Source organism: Zalophus californianus, chromosome 9 (genome assembly GCF_009762305.2).
Source record: "Zalophus californianus isolate mZalCal1 chromosome 9, mZalCal1.pri.v2, whole genome shotgun sequence".
In the NCBI taxonomy this organism is placed as follows: domain Eukaryota; kingdom Metazoa; phylum Chordata; class Mammalia; order Carnivora; family Otariidae; genus Zalophus; species Zalophus californianus.
In genome coordinates, this window is record NC_045603.1 from 126,030,950 (window position 1) to 126,050,638 (window position 19,689).

Below are 19,689 nucleotides of genomic sequence, written 5' to 3' on the forward strand. Positions count from 1 at the left end.
ACCAGCGATTTCAGACATCTTTGAAGTACAAGGCAGCAACACACACAATTAGGTGTTTAACAAATGCCTCTTCACACTGGCAATAATTATAACAGAAGGGGAGGCAACCGGGTTCCTGCGAGGGGAAGGCCAAGGGCGTAAATAACTCGAATCCTTGCTCTCCTCTGGTCCTGGAGCACAGCAGGATGGCAAGCTTCATCAAGTTACTTGTAAGATTTTTAAGAAAATGTTTTGCCTAAGCAGAGCAATAACTTAGGTTCTGGAATTTGAGATCAAAATAATGGCCATTCCTCTTTTCCCAGCCCTCTACCCACCTCCAGGAATGCACTTGTCATGATGAGCCCAGGTGGTGGATAGAAATGTTGAATCACTATATTGTACACCTGAAACTAATATAGCACTGTATGTTACCAATATTGGAATTAAAATAAAATTTTTAAAAAAGAACAGAAAAAAAAAAAATAACTGCTCCTCAAGTCTTTCTATAACCACCCTTTCCTTCTTACAAGTTGGCCAAGCAACACTTCAAGTGTTTCTAGCTAGAAACCATGTGTTAGGTCTCCTGCTGTGGGAGACAAGTAAGAGGCTATTAGAAGTAGCTAGCAGCCCCAGATGATCCCAAAGTCACATTTCACCATGTTTCTGGTTCCTACAAGGTAGGAGAGGGAGAACGGGGATACATTTTGCTTTTTTAACAGGAGCTCTTTCTGCTTACATTGCTGTGATGTAAAAATATTGTGTATTCCCTTCAACACCTGGGCCAGTGCCTTCATAATACCTATCATGTATTAAATGCTGTAGTATGACCTGTGTGTATGCGTGTGCGTGCACATTTGGAAAGAGAAACACACAAAGAGAGACAGAGCTGAAGACAGAGACCAAGGGAGATCTTCAGTGATGTATCCAATGAAGTAGCCTATTTCTACATTCACATTTTTTTCCGGGGCGCCTGGGTGGCTAAGTTGGTTAAGTGACATTTTTTCGGTAATGTTAACTTGTTCAATAGGACACAACTGGTTACTAAAAGAGCCGGATTTTAAATCTAAATCAGTATAAGGTCAAAACTCCTGCTTTTCTCATACGTCTGGACTCAACTTACTTTTCCAGTTATCTTTATTTTTTTTGTAGGCTGTATTTTTTTAGAGCAGTTTGGGTTTATGGAAAACTTGAGCAGGAATTAGAGAGTTCACATATATTCCCTCCCCCGCCCCTCCACCATCGGTTTCTACTATTACTACCATCTTGAGTTGGTGTGGTACATTTGTTATAATCGATCCACCCATATTGATACATTATTAACAAAAGTGCACAGCTTACATTATGGTCCACTCTTCCTTTTACACATTCTGTGGGTTTTTTCCAAATGCATAATGTCAGGTAAATCCATGTACAGTATCATGCAGAATATCTTCATTGCCCTAAAAACATCCTGTGCTCCATCTATTCATCTCTCTCCCCTCCCCTCATTCCCTCCAACTACTGATCTTTTTAGTTTTGTCTTTTCCAGAACGTTATAAACTTGGAATCCTTCAGTATGTAGCCTTTTAAGACTAGCTTCTGTCACTTAGCAAAAAGGGGTTTAAAGTTCCTCCCTGTCATTTTGTGGCTTATTTGTTCATTTCTTTTTATTGCTGAGTAATATTCTGTTATATAATGTGGCACAGTTTATTTATCCATTCATCTACTGAAGGATATCTCGGTTGCTTCCAGTTTTTGGCAATTGCAAGTTTTTGTGTGGACATAAGTTTTCAACTCATTTGTGTGACTACCTAGGAGTGTGATTATGGTCTCATATGGTGAACCTGTGTTTAGTTTTGTAAGAAACTCCCATACCATCTTCCCAAGCGACTGGACCATTTTGCCTCCTCACCAGCAGTGAATGAGAGTTCCTGTGGCTCCACATCCTTGCCAGCATTTGGTGCTGTCAGCATTTTGTATACCAGCCATTCCAATAGATTTTTAGCAATATCTCATTTCAATTTCCAATTCCCTAATGACATATGATATTGAGAATCTTTTTATATGCTTATTTGCTATCCGTAAATCTTCTCTGATGAGGTGTCTGTTCAAATCTTTGCCCAGTTTTTAATTGGGTTGTTTCTTATTGCTCCTATCATATATTATATATATTTAACATTGATTATGTATAACAATGATAATATATGTTATGTAATATATAATGGTATCACGTTTTATATGTTACTGTAATGTATTATTACTATTATTGCTATTTCATATTATTAAGTTTTAAGAATTCTTTGCATGGTTTGTTTTTCCAATTAAAATCATTGGCATCCCTCTAGCATGGAGCTCACCTGGACCACTCACTGGCCCTGACTCCACTCAGAGACACTTGCTTTGGGCTCAGAACCCTGCCACCTGGCAAGCCTGCCTCCAGAACCACCTGTCAGAATCCCACCCAGGTGCAATGCCATCTCCTCCAAGAGCCTTCCCTAACTCTCTCAAAGTTCCAGCTCTCTCTCCTGTCTGGGATCTCTAGGATTCATTTTGGATTATTCATATGCTTTTTTTCACCCTGCCTTGTCTGTAGGTAAATGAGTAGCAATTTGACCTCTCTTGTACGTTCCTTAGGAACAGGATTGACCTAATAGTCATAATATCCCTTGACTCACTTATCACAGTATCTTAAATACAGCTGTTACACAGAATATCTCTTGAATCATACAGGGAAATGGAGACCACAGGGAAGGCAAGAAGTTGGAGAGAGAGGCAGGTCAGAGTGTTGTTGGAGCGTCTTGCAGTTGTCTCAGACCTTAAAGGAGGTTTTGTGTTCTCAGTAACTGTCCCACCTCAGTGCCCTTTTAGATGAATGGTAATATTTTTAGTTTAGTTGGCAAGTTTCTGCATGTTACCTAATCTATATAGGCATAAAAGTCAAGTGCAGATTTCTATTTATGCGTGAGGTCACCCTTCAGATTGTTGCATCTCCCAAGAAAGGGGTGTCTGCAGAGGTCATTAGTATCGATCAATTAAATTATGAATTTTGGTTGATGTGACTTTTTCCAAAATTTCTAAAGTAAAAATGATACACGCATATGTTTTTAAAGAACTCAAATAGCTTAGAAGGCTCTGTTCTATTCCTCTTCGTGCCCATTGGCTCTGGGAAGGAAACATCTTTGCCCCCTTGGATTTTGTTCTCCTGGTAGTTATAATTTATCTCTAAATAACTTGCATAGGCATTTGTTTCTTGAATTTTTTCAACCTTAAAAATTGTCTACTAGTTTCCCGCTATAATATCTACATTTATAAAGAATAACTATCAAGTCTTATTTGGGAGGAAAATTTACTTTCTATATTTCTAGGCAGTCCCACAACCCTCTCTGGCCTCTGTTTTATTTAAATGAAGGTAACAAGAGGACGGAAGGAGGCAAAATTTATTTTAAACCTTATTCCTGCAAGAAAACTTCATAATTTAAGGGTATAGTTCTATTGTTGTAGACAAACTCTAATCCACTTTGAGAAAAACCTTTTTTAGATCTTTTTTGATATGTTTTACTTGTATAACTACATTTTCCGGAAATGCACTAAGAAGCTTTTGAAAATGGTGAAGTATCTGGTTTTCTTAAAGTAGTCATTGTAACATAGTTTAAAAGTTCAGTGTACGGGCACCCAGGTGGCTCAGCCAGTTAGGCATCCAGCTCTTGGTTTTGGCTCTGGTCATGATCTCATGGTGAGATCGAGCCCCATGTCAGGCTCCCCACTCAGTGTGGAGTCCGCTTCTCCTCTCCCTCTGCCCCTCCTCCCACTTGCACACACACTCTCTCTCTCTCAAATAAATAAATCTTTTTTTATAAAAAAAAAGTTCAGTGTAACAATGAACTTACAATGTTCTTACAACATTCTATCCCAGAGACAGCAAAGAAAGAAATACGATGATTGTAAAATACTCATTTTCCTGGGAAAGGAAAAATACCAAAGAAATATACTAATCTAGTTGATTAAAAGTGTACCCCAAAGAATCTCAGGTCTGTCAGTGCTCTGACCTCTCTCTTTGTTCTGTACAGAATGGATGACGTATTGATTGGGGCACCTCTCTTTATGGAACGTGAATTTGAGAGCAGCCCTAGAGAAGTAGGGCAAGTTTACCTGTATTTGCAAGTGAGCGCGCTTGTCTTCAGGGACCCGCAGATCCTTGCAGGCACCGAGGTTTTCGGGAGATTCGGTAGTGCTGTGGCACACTTAGGAGACCTGAACCAAGATGGATACAATGGTAATTGACACCAATACATGGAAATTGTTTTTTTGTCATAATTCATGTTACCGGTACACAAAGGAAACAATGACAAAGTGGTGTGTGTGTTATGGTTACTATTATTGGTTTTTAATGAAGTATCAAAAACCTCAAGGCAGTTTAAAGTTTATATATGCAGCTCTTAATAAAGGCAGCAATTGTTTTTTAAAGTGATATTTGGATTTAATGACTCAAAGAAAACTAGAGAACCTTCTGTTATGTACAGAGTCAAGACAAATAAATACATGTCGATGTATGGACAAGTATATTGCCTTGTGATTAACCCACATGGACTATGTATAGGTTATGCTGAATTTTAATTGGTCTGTAAACCTGAGCTTGAGGGCAATTTCAATGTTTGCAGTAAAGTAGTGTTAAATTCTTAGTTTAGGATTATGATTCTTTAAGCTAAGAATTTGTGAATGCCTTGCAAGTACCTTCTCAGAAAAACATGCAAGCTCACACAAAGTTTTGCTTACATGTTCAGGACCTTTAAATCAAGAAGCAAGGTATAGTGGGTTTCTTAAAGTTCAAGGGAATAACAGGAATTTGCTCCAATAAAATAGGCTTGGGAGTGTTTGCATCAGATCAGTATTCATTAGGGCCTTTGGCATTTTTATGTTTTCTTTGAAAAAAAGACATCCCAGAAATGTATGGTTAGTAATTTTTAAAGTGCTATAAAATATAAATGTATATTGAAAGTTCATGGTTCCAGGAAAATAATAAAAAAGAGACAAGTTCATCTTTAACTGATACGCTGCTTTCAGAAACTGCCCTATCGCTGAGCACCAAGCGAAATAAATAATGCTAAATTATCTATCAAGCCATCTTTTCCACCATGTTTTCCTCTATTTGTCTTTTTTCTCAAACCCTTCATGATATTTTTGAAAGCTAAGAGAAACATTTTTAATGACATTAAGGGGGTTCTGCCTCTCTGAGCCTCACTGTTTTTGAGTATAAAGTGGGCAAAATAATTCCAAACTGGGAGGAAACATGAGACAGATGTGGACTGACTTAGAGGAGGTGAAGGAAGGGCCCCTTTGCACCTGTCACATGATGATATCTTTAATTTCCACCATGATCTGAGATTTGGGATATCTATCGTTACCTGTTAAATGAAACTGGAATTATGATCCTCATTATGTAGTAAAGTCAATTCATGATTTACTTAGTCTTATCAGACTTACTTAGGAGCAAAGAGAAATAAACGACAAAGTGAGGACACATAACCGTCATCCACTGGCGTGAGCTATTATGTTATTGTGTTCTTGGTGCTCTTTTTTATGTAAAACTCAGTCTTTCTGTGTATTGTTTAGAACAATCCTGAAGAACACAATGTGTGGAAGTTACTTTTCATTGAGTGCTCTATTTACCGTGGGAGTCAGGTGATAGTGTTCTTTCTAGGTTCCCCAATGTCCTCTACTGTAAAATGCATCCTGCCTCCCTCACGGGACAATGTAATCATTACATTATATAATCTTTGTACAAGAGATTGTTTATTTCTTTTGACAAGAAACTCATAAGTACCTTGCAAAGGTGCCTCCTGTTTTATCCAGCCTAGTGATGTGACCCAGCCCTCCCTGTTGCTCGCTAAATTCCCGTGTAGACCATGCTCTCCCTGCTCCTCCAATGGGCCCAGCTTTTTCAACCTTTAGACCTTGGCACACCAGTTCTTTCTGCCTGGAGTGCTCTTCCCTCTGATTTCACACAGTTGGTTCCATTTTGTCCCCAGCTTTCACTTTCAGCACGAGCCTTAGCAACACCCTGTCCAATCACCGAATCTAGAAATAACCACCATTCTCCATTACATTAATATTTTTGATTCTTCTGCATAGAATATGTCACTTTCCATCTTTTTTTATTTTATTCTGTTATGTTAATCACCATAATTATTACATCATTAGTTTTTGATGTAGTGTTCCATGATTGTTTGTGCACAACACCCAGTGCTCCATGCAGAACATGCCCTCTTTAATACTCATCACCAGGCTAGCCCATCCCCCCACCCCCTCCCCTCTGGAACCCTCAGTTTGTTTCTCAGAGTCCATAATCTCTCGTGGTTTGTCTCCATCTTTTCTTGATTGTCTCTCTATTCAAATTGTCTACTACCTGCACTAGAACATAAACTTTCTAAAAGCGGCATCTGGTTTGCTGTCATACCCACTGCATCCAACACACAGTGGTCACTCGATAAATATTTGCTGGATGGATAAAAGCCAACAAATAATTTATGGTTGCTGCAGTATTACAAAATTTTCCTGGAAAACTGAATGAGCCCTTTGGATTATAGTTTACTGCTCTTTGACTGCACTTAATTCTATCTCTAAAACCTTCTTCTTTCCTTAAAAAATATGTTCATGTGTCCCCATTTGCAGACATTGCCATCGGAGCACCCTTTGCAGGCAAGGATCAAAGAGGCAAAGTGCTCATTTACAATGGGAACAAGGATGGCTTAAACACCAAGCCTTCCCAAACTCTGCAGGGAGTGTGGGCCTCACAGACCATCCCTTCGGGCTTCGGCTTTACTCTAAGAGGAGACTCAGACATAGACAAGAATGATTACCCAGGTAAGGGTTTCTTTCCTCTCCCACCAGAGAGCCCACTTCCTAGAAAGAAGCCCATTCTCAGGACGGCGCATCACATGTAAGCTTTTCCCTCATGAAGGCGAAGGCCCAGCTTAACTGTGGACGGCCCGGGGCTCTTTTGCATGATTCCTGAGTGACTTTCATGAGCATTTAAAGGCAGATAAAGGGATGCCTGGGTGGCTCAGTCAGTTAAGCGTCTGCCTTCAGCTCAGGTCACGATCCCATGGTCCTGGGATCGAGCCCCACCTCGGGCTCCCTGCTCGGCGGGCGGCCTGCTTCTCCCTCTCCCTCTGCCCCTCGCCTGCGTGTGCTCTCTGGCTCTATCTCTCTGTCAAATAAATAAATAAAATCTTTTAAGAAAATAAAGGCAGATAAAATAACCCCTCCCTTTCCTACCAGGAGACGATGTTAGAAAGGCAAGATGGCTTTTGAAAAGCCACATTGGACATATGACTTGTCAACTTTGCAACCAAAGTTATTTGAAACCCCTCAGTGAGTTGTTCTCCACTGATAAAGACAACTTGCCTCAGAGCGAGCTAGAACAATTTATTTTAACCCTGTCATTCTCTCTCGAGCTCATAGTTCCTGTAAGTTAACTCATGAACTTCAACATTTTAGTCCTAAAGCTCATGTTTTTTGGAGTATAAATATTTTCTTGCCACACTTTGGGGTTTTTTTCAAAATAGATTGAATATTTCAAAGTGAAACAAGAAGAACTGGTTCATAATAAAGACTGTAAACTCTTTTTGATTACTTAATTCATATTGAGGTCTCATGGAAATTAGACAATACAGTGAGATAATTCATGTTTTATGTGTGGTGTAGGAAAATACAATTTGTCTTAAAGGATCGTTTCAGTAATCCCAGGGGTTTTAGCAGAGAGCAGACTTCTTGGTTTTATGGTTCAATTTTCACTTTTATGTTAGTTATTTTAAGATGGTTTCAATAAACACTTAGAAATCACTATTAGTTAACTGACAGCTTTAAATATTTATTAAAACCTTGTCTCTTTCTACCACCCTTCCCTTAACTGGGTATTTTCCGTATGAAGAGTTTTTTTTCTGGTTTGGGGCAACATTCCAATAAACTGACGGCCTAAATATACATCACTAATTTCATCCTTCCACTTTCTCTTCCCCTCTGGGATTAGGCAAAAAGGATACTGCCACATATTCTCATAAATTTGCCAGAAGTCTTTTATGGCACTAACATAGATGTTGTAGTGGGCTCAAAGCAGATTTAGTATTATAATTATAGGCAAATACCTTCCACATTTTCAAGAACATCTAGTTAAGTTTATTTTCTTAGGTTATATTATACTAGTCCAATCAATGAGGTTAGTGGGGTTTTTTTGGGGGGGGTCATTCATAATATATTCTATGTTAAATAATCCTCCCTATGTGATTCCTTTCCAAAATACATTAGGATGATTCATGAAATTTAATTCTTGGGTTCTAACTTTAGGTAAACAGTTATTTTGGAAAATTACTGCCAGTCATTAGGCTTGTCATATTCTCACCTTAGTACCAGGGAGCTTGACAGACAGGATGGCGGGACCTTCCCCCAGGTAAGGGAGATAAGGGATGTATCGATCACACAGGCAGTTCATCAACTTCTTTCGAAGTCTCCTAAATAAAAGCCAGGAAGGAGAGAAACGTGAAAGAACTTTTCTCTCAAGGAATATTCCTTCTGGGGCTGGATGGAGGAGGAAGTGAGCCAGCATAGGACAGGGAAGAGAAAAGCTAAAGTAGGTAAATGTTGGTCATTAGTCGCCTCTTACTTATGTCTTCTTTTATCCCTTCTTAACAATCAGTAAAAAGTCATTTGAGGCCATTCGTTAACTTTATCTACTGAGGCTGATGCAGTTTATACTAACCAATGAAGTTCATGCAGTCTATCCATCTGTCTGTAAAGTGAATGATCTTTACTAAGGCAGGACCAATAATGCCACTGACTGAATTCTTATTCCTCAAGGTTGTCTTGAGGCGTTCGGTGTTCGTCTGGACATCTTAGTAAACTTGGGTTCTGGTTCCGGTTCTGCCTCTCAAATGGAAATAGAGATGTCTGGTGATTCATGATCCTATAACATTTTCCTTGATCCTCGTCTTCTTGCAAAAGAATGCCACTCAAAGAAGCCTCTTTGTAGTGACACCAAGTCCCCAGGGACCTATGCAGAGGAAAACCACCTGATGGACGGGTAACTACATTCCATTCACTGGAACTGTGGATTTGAAGTTCACAGGCATAATTCAGGAACTAGACATGTAACTTTCCTCATTATTCTATTAAAAAATTCCACTTGGCTTGTCTCAACCCTCCATTTCCCTGAAGAGGAAAACCTTAATGTCATAGTCACTTCCAGATTCAGACTTAATCTCAGTTGAGTAAATGTTCATTTAGATTCAGGACTCTCCTTCCTCTCCCTTTCAAGGAATGAGTAGCGTAGGGCATGCCTGTTGTCCTGGGATTGACAGAGGGGCATGCAGCCCAATGTGTCATCTGTTTTTATTAGTTTCTGCCTGGAGGATAACCCAGTCTCTCCTGGTCTTCGATGTGTTGCTCGAGCTTCTGTGGTTAATCCAATGGCCTGTGTAGTGGCCACTGGCAAAAGTTCCATGTGTCCTGGATCCTCATGCTATTTTGGCCTCTTCCGGTCCCCTCTCAGCATGTGCTTCTATGCCATGGTTAGGCGTTAGACACTTGCAGGTTGGGTTCTCAGGTCTCTGAAATGGTTTTTATCCCCCTAGATTATTCCTTGAGCCATTGCTGATTTTCCACTGGGACATTTTATCACTCCAGCCCTAAGAAAACATTCTTGGGTTTTGCCTGGGCAACAGCAGTCTCCCCCCCCCCCCCGCAAAGGTTATTGGGTGGCCTGCTTTCCAAACTCTATAATTCATTTTATAAACTCTATGTCCTAGTCCCCCATGGTCTGTCTTGTGATTTTTCCAAACCAATTCTTCCTGGAACTTAAAAAGAATTAGTTTTCTTTCTCTCTGGGGTCCTGCTCTTCCAAATCAAAATTGCTTTCAGATCATTGTGCCTCCTAGGAGGTTCAGAATCCATTTAACAAGTTGGCTTTCTTCTAGGATATATCTAGTCATCCTCAGTAAGCAGAGCTTCTCAATCTCGGCTGCACATCAGAATCACCTGGGGAACTTTAAATAATGCACCTGCTCGGGTCACACTCCAAACTCAGAATCAGACTCTCTAAAGTCAGAATCTCTGGGTGGTAGAACCCAGACCAGAGTATCATAGTTAAGTAACCTGGATGATTCCAGTGCACAACCCAGCTGAGAACAAATGATCTAGAACATGTTCCCCCTTTAATGGACATAGAATTGACTGGGCATGTCATTCGAGCACATATCCTAATTCAGTAGGTCAAGGGAGTGGGAAAGGTTCCCCTTTCCAATCAGTTCCCAAGTTTTTTCCCTGCTACTGGGCTCCACATTACACCCTGAGTGGTAAGCTCTGAAGCACTGTGTGTACCGGTCACCCATTGAGCCTATTATCACAGGCTGAATGCATGGCATCCCTTCAGATAGTTTGACTTATGGAGACTGAGATGGGCTGCAAGGCTTTATGTTCTTACCCAAAACCCTATTTTGAGAAACACGGCTCTAGAATCTTTGTGCTCAGTTCCCATGCCTACGGTAGCCGGATGTGCGGTGTGCTCTTTTGGCAAGCACCTGTTAGCTAAGCTCTGGCATTCCATTTATTATTTAGAAGGCTGTCAAACTAGCCCGAGGGGCTTTTCTCCAGGTTGCCTCTGTGTGGTTACTGCCATTGGGATGCTTGGGTACAATACGTGCTCTGGCCCCATCTGGAAAAATTAAGGAAGGCCCATTTAAAATATTTAAGTTTTCATGCACTGCTCTACATTTCCTGGAAGTTATCTGTGCATTTAAAATGATGCCTCACTGACTTTCATTTAAAATATATTATCGCATTTGTTAGGAATTAACCTACCTTAACCTGGCTTAAGCCATAAAGGGAGAGATTTATATTAAAGCTCTTGGAATATCTCAAGGGAACCTAATGACAGGAATTCTGCCAGGCCTCTGGAAGGGACTAACTGGGATCCAAGATTGTCAGGGTAGGGCTTCTTTTCTGTCTCTCTCTTACTCCAATCTCTGCTTTTCTTTGCACGTCACCTCTCTCTCCCTTTCTCTCTCTATCTCTATCTCTCTCTGCCACCCTCCCTCTCTTGCCCATATTTCTTTGAGTACATAGTAGTGTTTCAACTCCAGAGTTTGCATATTGCAGTTTTACTCACTCAAAGAGACTATCTACAATTTATCTCAGTCCCAAATCCTAAGGAAAGGAATCTTTTAGGCTCTGAGGTAAAGGGTGACATTCTCCAAAGAAAGTAGGAGGTGATTTGTGGACTGTGCAAGGATCCCAATAAATATCCACTATGATGCCCTGGCAAAACAAAACAAAACAAAATGGCCCTACGAAATAAGAATAGTAGTAAGAAGTGAAGAAAATAGTTGAGAAGAAAAATATTTTGTTTTAAAAATTAAAATATTAAAAATGATGATGTGATTGTTCACTGATATTTTTATGTTTATTCCTTTTGCTTCAAAGTCCAAAAGAAAAATAAGTAAGAAATTCCTTCATTCAGTCAAAAAATATGTATTAGTATTTACTACATATTAGACATTGTGCTGGGGGGTCAGTGGCAAGGCATACACAATCACTACCTTCCCAGAGCGGACATTCTAACTGAGAAAGACAGACAGTTAAATAATTACAACAGAGTGTGAGCGTTTTAACACTGAAGTCTTTAAAAGCAAAACTTTTTTTGGAGTATCATAACACCTGAAAAAATTCAAGCATGGTTGCTGAACATTATGCTTATGATTTTTAAAAGTATGTCGTGAGAAAAATATTGTTGGCCTCTGGAAATTTTCTAATTATTTGGTCTTCATTAAATCAGCTGAGGAAAATATATAAGCTCTGTAGCTCCTTACACAGACACCTCCACGAGCCCTGGCAAACTTCCAGAAGCCAAGCTAATATTATGATCAGGGTGACAAATTATGTACAGGTTGTGCCCAGCCAAGGGGCAAGTGAGGGCAGATTCATATGCCAAAGAGTTCCCTCCATACAGGGCCGCCTTTTTAAATTCAGACACAGGCATTTGTGGGCTCTCAGTGGCCCTGTTCCAGGTCCTCCGTTCTAAATAGACCAGAAACAAAATCCCCAAACTCTTCGCTTTAACTACGTGGTCACCTGCAAAATTCATGTAAAGACAAATGTACAAGTGAACAGTAGTTTGAAATTCTGCACTAAAATCAGTTAAACCCTTTGGAGCTGCTATTAAATGGAACACACTTGAAGAACTGGGAGGACCCAAGTGATGGCTTCTGAGGGGGTTATTTTTCCCATTCCTAAGGTGAACACTTTTACCTCATTTGAGGTGTACCCAGTGCTTAGCAGCTGTGTCTGCAAGCAGAGCTGGGTTGGCTTCCCCTGGTCTTCACCGCTTGCCACCTATCCACTTCTGGGCACACTGCTATGAAACCTACGTATGTTAATGGCGGGGTGCGTATGTTGCCCCATTGGTTAGGTAGCAGCAAGTATTCTTTACATGTTTTTGATACAAGTCAGCTGCCTTTTGCAGGAAGAAAGAAAAAGATTGTGATGTTTGATGTATATTTATTGTGAATTACAGCTGTTTCCTCTGCCAGACTGACTAGAAATCAGGTCACCTGGTACCTGAAATAACCAAAAGCACAGACATGTAAAAGGTGGTTTGATTTACATTTACTCTTTGTCGCATGATCTCTTCTGCAAGTTACAGATGTTCTGTATTTGAGCAGGACCAGACACTTAGTTTCCTTGTCTTAGGGAAAAAGAATTCTACCAAAAAGCAGGCATGGGAGCAATTATACTGCTAACATTATTGCAATTATAGCAATTATTACTACTATGCCATCTACTGCATAGAAGATAGATACAGGGTGCCTGGGTGGCTCAGTTGGTTAAGCGACTGCCTTCAGCTCAGGTCATGATCCTGGAGTCCCGGGATCGAGTCCCGCATCGGGCTCCCTGCTCAGCAGGGAGTCTGCTTCTCCCTCTGACCCTCTTGGATCTCGTGCTCTCTCTCTCTCTCTATCTCTATCTCATTCTCTCTCTCAAATAAATAAATAAAATCTTTAAAAAAGAAGAAGATAGATACAGTTCATATCCACTAGAATATTATTTTTTAATATTTCTCATGCACACATACATACACTCACACTTACATGTACATACATGTGTATGTATGCATGTGTATTTTTTGTGTATGTGTGTGTGCCCCAAGAGAGTTTATAGGGTAAGGTTAGATGACACTCCACCTCCTTCTTTTTGGGAAATATCAAACCAGTGTAAAAATAACCTATTAAAGTTAGCAGTGTGGCTGGGAACAGACTGCCCAGGTTAAGATTCCCATCCATCACCGATGGGCTGTGTGGCAATGGACAAATTACTTGATTTCTCTGAGCTTCCATTTCCTTACCTGATATTATGGAGCTAACAATACTTCCCTCACTGCGTTATGTGTGTTTGCACTTTCTAAGTTGGGAAAAGATTTTTTACAAAATGTTGTGAAATGGCTTAGAACCAAAAAGGAAATCCATTTGATTGACATGAACAGACTCAAAGCTACTTTACTTCACAGACATATTGGGCCACATAAAGTGTTGAAAAGCTGCATCCTTGGATTCTGGAGATGGACAAAATGGGTTTCAAAGTGGACTCCACAGTTTCCTAGCTGTATAAGCATAAGACAATTTCCTAATCTCTCTTCAATCTCCTTATCTGTGAAATTAGGTATAGTAAGTTGGTATAAAGACAAAATGGCATTGTTGCTATAATATGAAATAAGATGATGTGTTTAAGTTAAAATGGGATTACATAGAACATAGTTTAAAAAATGCCAGCCCTCCAATCAAGTTTTAAAGCAAGACTGTATTTTGGAGGTATTCTTTTCTTACGCACACTAGTTGACATTATTTTCTTTTGCTTTCCATGGCCCCCATTCTTAATTTACAACACCATATTTGCTTCTCCCACCCCAGATGAACACTGATATTGAGACTCTGTTGGGTTGAGACGCACTCATAAAATTCCTGTTGCTGGACCCTCCCTAGAGGCTTCTGATATCAGGAGGTTATTGCCCTGCTATGATGTAGTTCCACCACTCACCCCATCCAACCTCCCACCCCTGCCGTGATGGAGGGTAGAGGAGGTGGGGTAAGGAAGAGATGCTAAGGATGACTCTGGAATTTTGATCCACAGTACGTGAGAAAAGTATGGTAGAATGGAGAGACATGGGGGGATTTTGTTATAGAAATATAGAGATTCTATTATAGAAATAATATTTGGAATAATTTTCCTAAATCTAGTTTAAACACTCAGTATTTGTTTCAATTTTTTACCGTGCATATTGTCATTGGTACCCATACAAAAATAGGAGTCATTAGTATATTCATTTCTGGCACCAAAATTCTTTTTCCTATTTAAAATATGGATGTATTCAGGTCTCTGTGTTGGTGCTGATTGGAAAATGAGGGTTGGCCAGAGGAGTATCTTGTATACATTAATTGAGTGAAAGCATTTCAGAGAAGAAACAGCTGTGATAGTCAGAAATCCCTACAATTCAATGTTCTAGCCTAATCCTGTTAAACATGATTGTATAACAAGACCATCTGCTAAATGCATAGCCCAGATATTGGAGGGTGGAGGAGGCAAAGTGCAGGTTTTGTTGAGGCACAGAAATCTTGCCGGCAATAAAAACTGGGGGAATACATCGGCTGAATGCCAAGATTATCACTGTCTTCTTTAGGCCCGATTATACCGTGAAGTCACCTCAGACAATTACACCAAATGAAAAATACATGACTCATTATCTGTTTTAATGAGTGCTGTGTGTGTGTGTGTGTGTGTCTGTGTGTGTGTGTGTGTGTGTGTGTGTGTGTAAGCAAACAACTGAGCAAGAAAGAACCTTCACATAAGAAGAAATAAAAGGGTGGCTTTAACCAAGGGAACAATGCATAATCAAACATTGAGCTCCTTGAAATTGATTTAAAGTTTAGATGAACTAAATTCAAATCTCATAGTCAAAGTTTATTTCTACTTCTCAAACTGGTACTCAAGTTCTCCTGAAAAGTAAAACATGATCCTTACTGAGCAAGATTTTCATAATTTCATTATAAACACATTAGAAATTAGTATATAACCTTTCTTATAAAATATCTTATGAATTAGATTAAATGGAATTAATTAAGTCAACTGACAGAGGTCCTGGACTTGAATCCAGGTCATAAAGTGGAAGTAAAAGTGAATGGAGAGATAAAACCCATGAGTTCTAGAACCATCTCTCCCAAGATAATGTTCCTTTAGTAACTCAGCTTCTCTGGGCCTGACATTATTCCCCTGAATGTGACATGATGCATGGAAAGCTTCTCCAAGGGTCTTTTTGAACTCCATACTCCTCTGATCCTAAAATCCAAAATCTAGACTTACTGCTTTCCAGATAAAGATACTATCAAAAAAAAGAGAACCGTAAACCAATATCTCTGAAAAAGATAGATGCAAAAATTCGCCCAAAAATATTAGCAAACTGAATCCAATAATACATTAAAAAAATCATTCACCATGATCGAGTGGGATTTATTTATGCAAGGGTGGTTTAATATTCCTAAGTCAAAATGATATATCAATCAATAAGAGAAAGGATAAAAACCATCTGATCATTCCAATAAATGCAGAAAGAGCATTTGACAAAGCACAACATCCATTCATGATGAAAACCCTAAACCAAGTAGTTTTAGAGAGATCACACCTCAACATAATAAAGGCCATACATGAAAAACCTACAGCTAACATTATACTCAATGGTGAAAAATAGAGCCTTTCCCCTAAGCTCAGGAACAAGACAAGGATGTCCATTCTCCCAACTTTTATTCAAGACAGGACTGGAAGTCCTAACCACAGCAATCAGAAAACAAAAAGAAATAAAAGGCATCCAAATTGGTAAGAAATACCTAACCCTGTCACTATTTACAGATGACGTGGTATTATATACAGAAAACTCTAAAGACTCCACCAAAACACTACTAGAACTGACAAATGAATTCAGTAAGGTTTCAGGATACAAAATCAATGTGCAGAAATCTGTTGCATTTCTATACACTAATAATGAGCAGCAGAAAGAGAAATTAAGGAAACAATCCTTTTTACAGTTGCCTCAAAAATAGTAAAATACCTAGGAATGAACTTAACCAAGAAGGTGAAAAGCCTGTACTCTGAAACCTATAAAAGATTGATGAAAGAAATTGAAGATGACACAAAGCATTGGGAAGACATTCCATGCTCATGGATTGGAAGAACAAATATTGTTAAAATGTTCCTACTACCCCCAGCAATCGACAGATTTAATGCAATCTCTTTCAAAATACCAACAGCATTTTTCACAGACCTAGAACAAATAATCTTAAAATTTTGTGATTCCATACAAATAATCTTAAAATTTGTATGGAACCACGAAAGACCCCCAAATAACCAAAACAATTTTGAAAAAGAAGAATAAGACTGGAAGTATCACAATCCCAGATATCAAGTTATATTACAAAGCTATAGAAATCTAAACAGTATTGGTACTGGGACAAAAATAGACATATAGGCCAATAGAACAGAATAGAGAGACCAGAAATAAACCCGCAATTATATGGTCAATTAATCTTCAACAAAGGAGTCAAGAATATCCAATGGGAAAAAGACAGTCTCTTCAACAAACGGTGTTGAGAAAACTGAACACTTACATGCAAAAGAATGAAACTGGAGCACTTTTTTTTTAAAGATATTTATTTGTTTATTTATTTATTTATTTATTTGAGAGAGAGAGAGAACAAGCAGGGAAGAGGGGCAGAGGGAGAGGGAGAAGTGGACTCCCCACTGAGCAGGGAGCCCGACGTGGGACTCAGTCCCACAACCCTGGGATCATGACCTGAGCCAAAGGCAGATGCTTAACTGACTGAGCCCAACTGGAGCACTTTCCTACACCACACACAAAAACAAACTCAAAATGGCTCAAGAATCTAAATGTGAGACCTGAAACCATAAAAATTCTAGAAGAGAGCACAGGCAGTCATTTCTCTAACATCAGCCATAGCAACATTTTTCTAGATATGTCTCCTGAGGCAAGGAAAACAAAAGCAAAAATAAATTATTGATACTGCATCAAAATAAAAGTCTTCTGCACAGCAAAGGAAACCATCAACAAAACTGAAAGACAATATACTGAATGGGAGAAGATATTTGCAAATTATATATCTGATACAGGGTTAATATCCAAAATATATAAAGAACTTCTATAACTCGACACCAAAAAACAAATAATCCAATTAAAAATGGTCAGAAGACATGAACAGAGATTTCTCCAAAGAGACCATACATATGGCCAACAGACACATGAAAAGCTGCTCAGCATCACTCATCATCAGGGAAATGCAAATCAAAACCATGAGGAGATATCACCTCACACCTATCAGAATGTCTCAAATCAAAACCCAAGAAACAACAAGTGTTGGTGAGAATGTAGACAATGAGGAACCCTCATGCATTGTTGGTGGGAATGCAAACTGGTACAGCCACTGGGGAAGCTTCCTATAAAAATTAAAATTAGAATTACCATATGATCCCATCATTTCACTACTGGATATTTACCCAAAGAATATAAAAACACTAATTCAAAAAGATATATGCACCCTTATGTTTACTGCAGCATTATTTCAATAGCCAAATTATAGAAGCAGCCCAGTGCCCATCAATAGATGAATGGATAAATAAGAAGTGGTATGTATATACAATAGATTATTACTCAGCCATAAAAAGGAATGAAATCTTGTCATTTGCAAATACATGGATGGATCTAGAGAGTACAATGCTAAGTGAAATAAGTCAGTCAGAGAAAGACAAATACCATATGATTTCACTCACATGTGGAATTTAAGAAACAAAACAAATGAGCAATGAGAAAAAGAAACAAAACAAACAGACTCTTAACTATAAAGAACAAACTAATGGTTACCAGGAGGGAGTTGGATGGGGGGATGGGTGAAATAGGTGAAGGAGATTAAGAGTACTCTTATCATGCTGAGCACTGAGTAATGAATAGAATTGTTGAATCACTATATTGTACACCTGGAACTAATATAACTGTATATTAAATATACTGGAATTAAAATAAAAAATAAAAAAATTAAAGAAAAAGGATGTTTTTACTACCCAGTCATTTATTCAATTTTTTATATGTGTATGAACTCATGGATATTATTTTATTTTAAGGGCTATAATCCATTATAATATTTGTTTATATTTGTTGCCTAATGTGTTCTATATCTGCCATTGGAAACCCTTTCCAGTTCATTCCTATGTTCTCTTAATACTTCCCATCCTTTTATGAGCATTTCCTTGCTTTATAACATCACAATATGCTCTTAGCTCATTTTGTATTTTCCGTGCTCCAGCCTGAAATCAACCATTCTTTAAAGACCTACAGTTTCTTTATTGAATAACAGTATTTAGAAATCAAGATCTAGACAGTAGGCTTTATCATGGCAGCTATGACATCAAGACTTGTAACGACTTGTTGCCATATATTATAGCTACGTTGCAAACCATCAACATTACTTGAAATCAACAAATTACATTTTCAGTGTTCAGCCTATATTTTTTAAGTCAACATTTTTCATTTTGGTTGTCAACAACAGGTATTTGGGTAACGTTAAGGTAGATAATATATATAAGCAGTTAACACTCTGAAAAACATGTAGGAGGAATTATTAACTATTAGTTATAAATGACTACATTGATACTATTTTGACATCATCCATGCCTTTAAGAAACAATGCAATCATGAAGATTATAAGGCATCCAACAATTAACTGTAGTACAAGACAGCATATGAGAAGAATTTTAAGAGGTAAAAAAGAATAATAATGAATGAATTAAAAAGAGAAGTTTCTGCTAGCTGAGGTGTTCAAAGGAAGCTTCACAGGGGGAAATAATGGCTAAGCAAGGTCTTAAGATACGGGTATGATTTTAAGTGGTGATAAGGAGACAGCATTCCAGAAAGGAACACAGCACAACAAAGAAAGACATAGCACAAGAAAAGGGCAGTTTTGGAAGTGATTTGGTTCAAACTGAGGAGAGCATAAATGGAGAGATTCAATGAAAGGTAGATTTGGGGCAGGTAATGAAGGACCTTGAATAACATGTCAAATAATTGGTACTTTATTAGGAAAATAGTGGAAAAAGAGATTTTGTTTAATAATTCAAAATGACACTTTTGCTTCAGTCATTAGCAATGAGCAGAATGAGCTGTCATGAAAAAGGAACTGGAGGGCAAAAGCCATTAAAGCATCCCAGGTGAAAGCAGGGCACTGAACCAGGTGAGTACACTGGTAATATCAGAGCAGCCTGGAGGTGTGTGAGGATAAAACAGGCTCAGCCACCTTCACCCCTTTTGCATTCCCACAAGCAGGGAATGAAAGCTCCTGGAGTTTCACAATATCACCAGGATTTGATGTTATCAGTGATCTGGATTTGGGTCTTCCTAATAGGTGTGTAATGATATCTTGCTGTTTTAATTTGCATTTCCCTGATGAGCATCTTTACATATGCTCATTTGCCATCTGTATGTCTTCTTGGGTGAGGTGTCTGTTAAGGTCTTTGGCTCATTTTTTTAATGGGGTTGTTTTCTTATTATTAAGTTTTAAGGGTTCTTTGTATATTTTGCATAACATCCTTTATCAGATGTATCTTTTGCAAATATTTTTTCCAGTTTGTGGTTTA

The 19,689-nt window shown here is 38.6% G+C and overlaps 1 protein-coding gene across 3 annotated transcripts in view; it reads left to right on the forward strand.

Moving 5' to 3' along the window:
* ITGA8 (integrin subunit alpha 8) overlaps positions 1–19,689 on the forward strand; it is a 193,481-nt gene that overhangs the window by 74,114 nt on the left and 99,678 nt on the right. For all 3 annotated transcript variants that reach the window (XM_027594760.2, XM_027594757.2, XM_027594758.2), the window contains 2 exons: positions 4,026–4,231; positions 6,628–6,819. In XM_027594760.2, the coding sequence (XP_027450561.2) occupies positions 4,026–4,231; positions 6,628–6,819 (398 nt within the window). The remainder of the gene's footprint in view (positions 1–4,025; positions 4,232–6,627; positions 6,820–19,689) is intronic.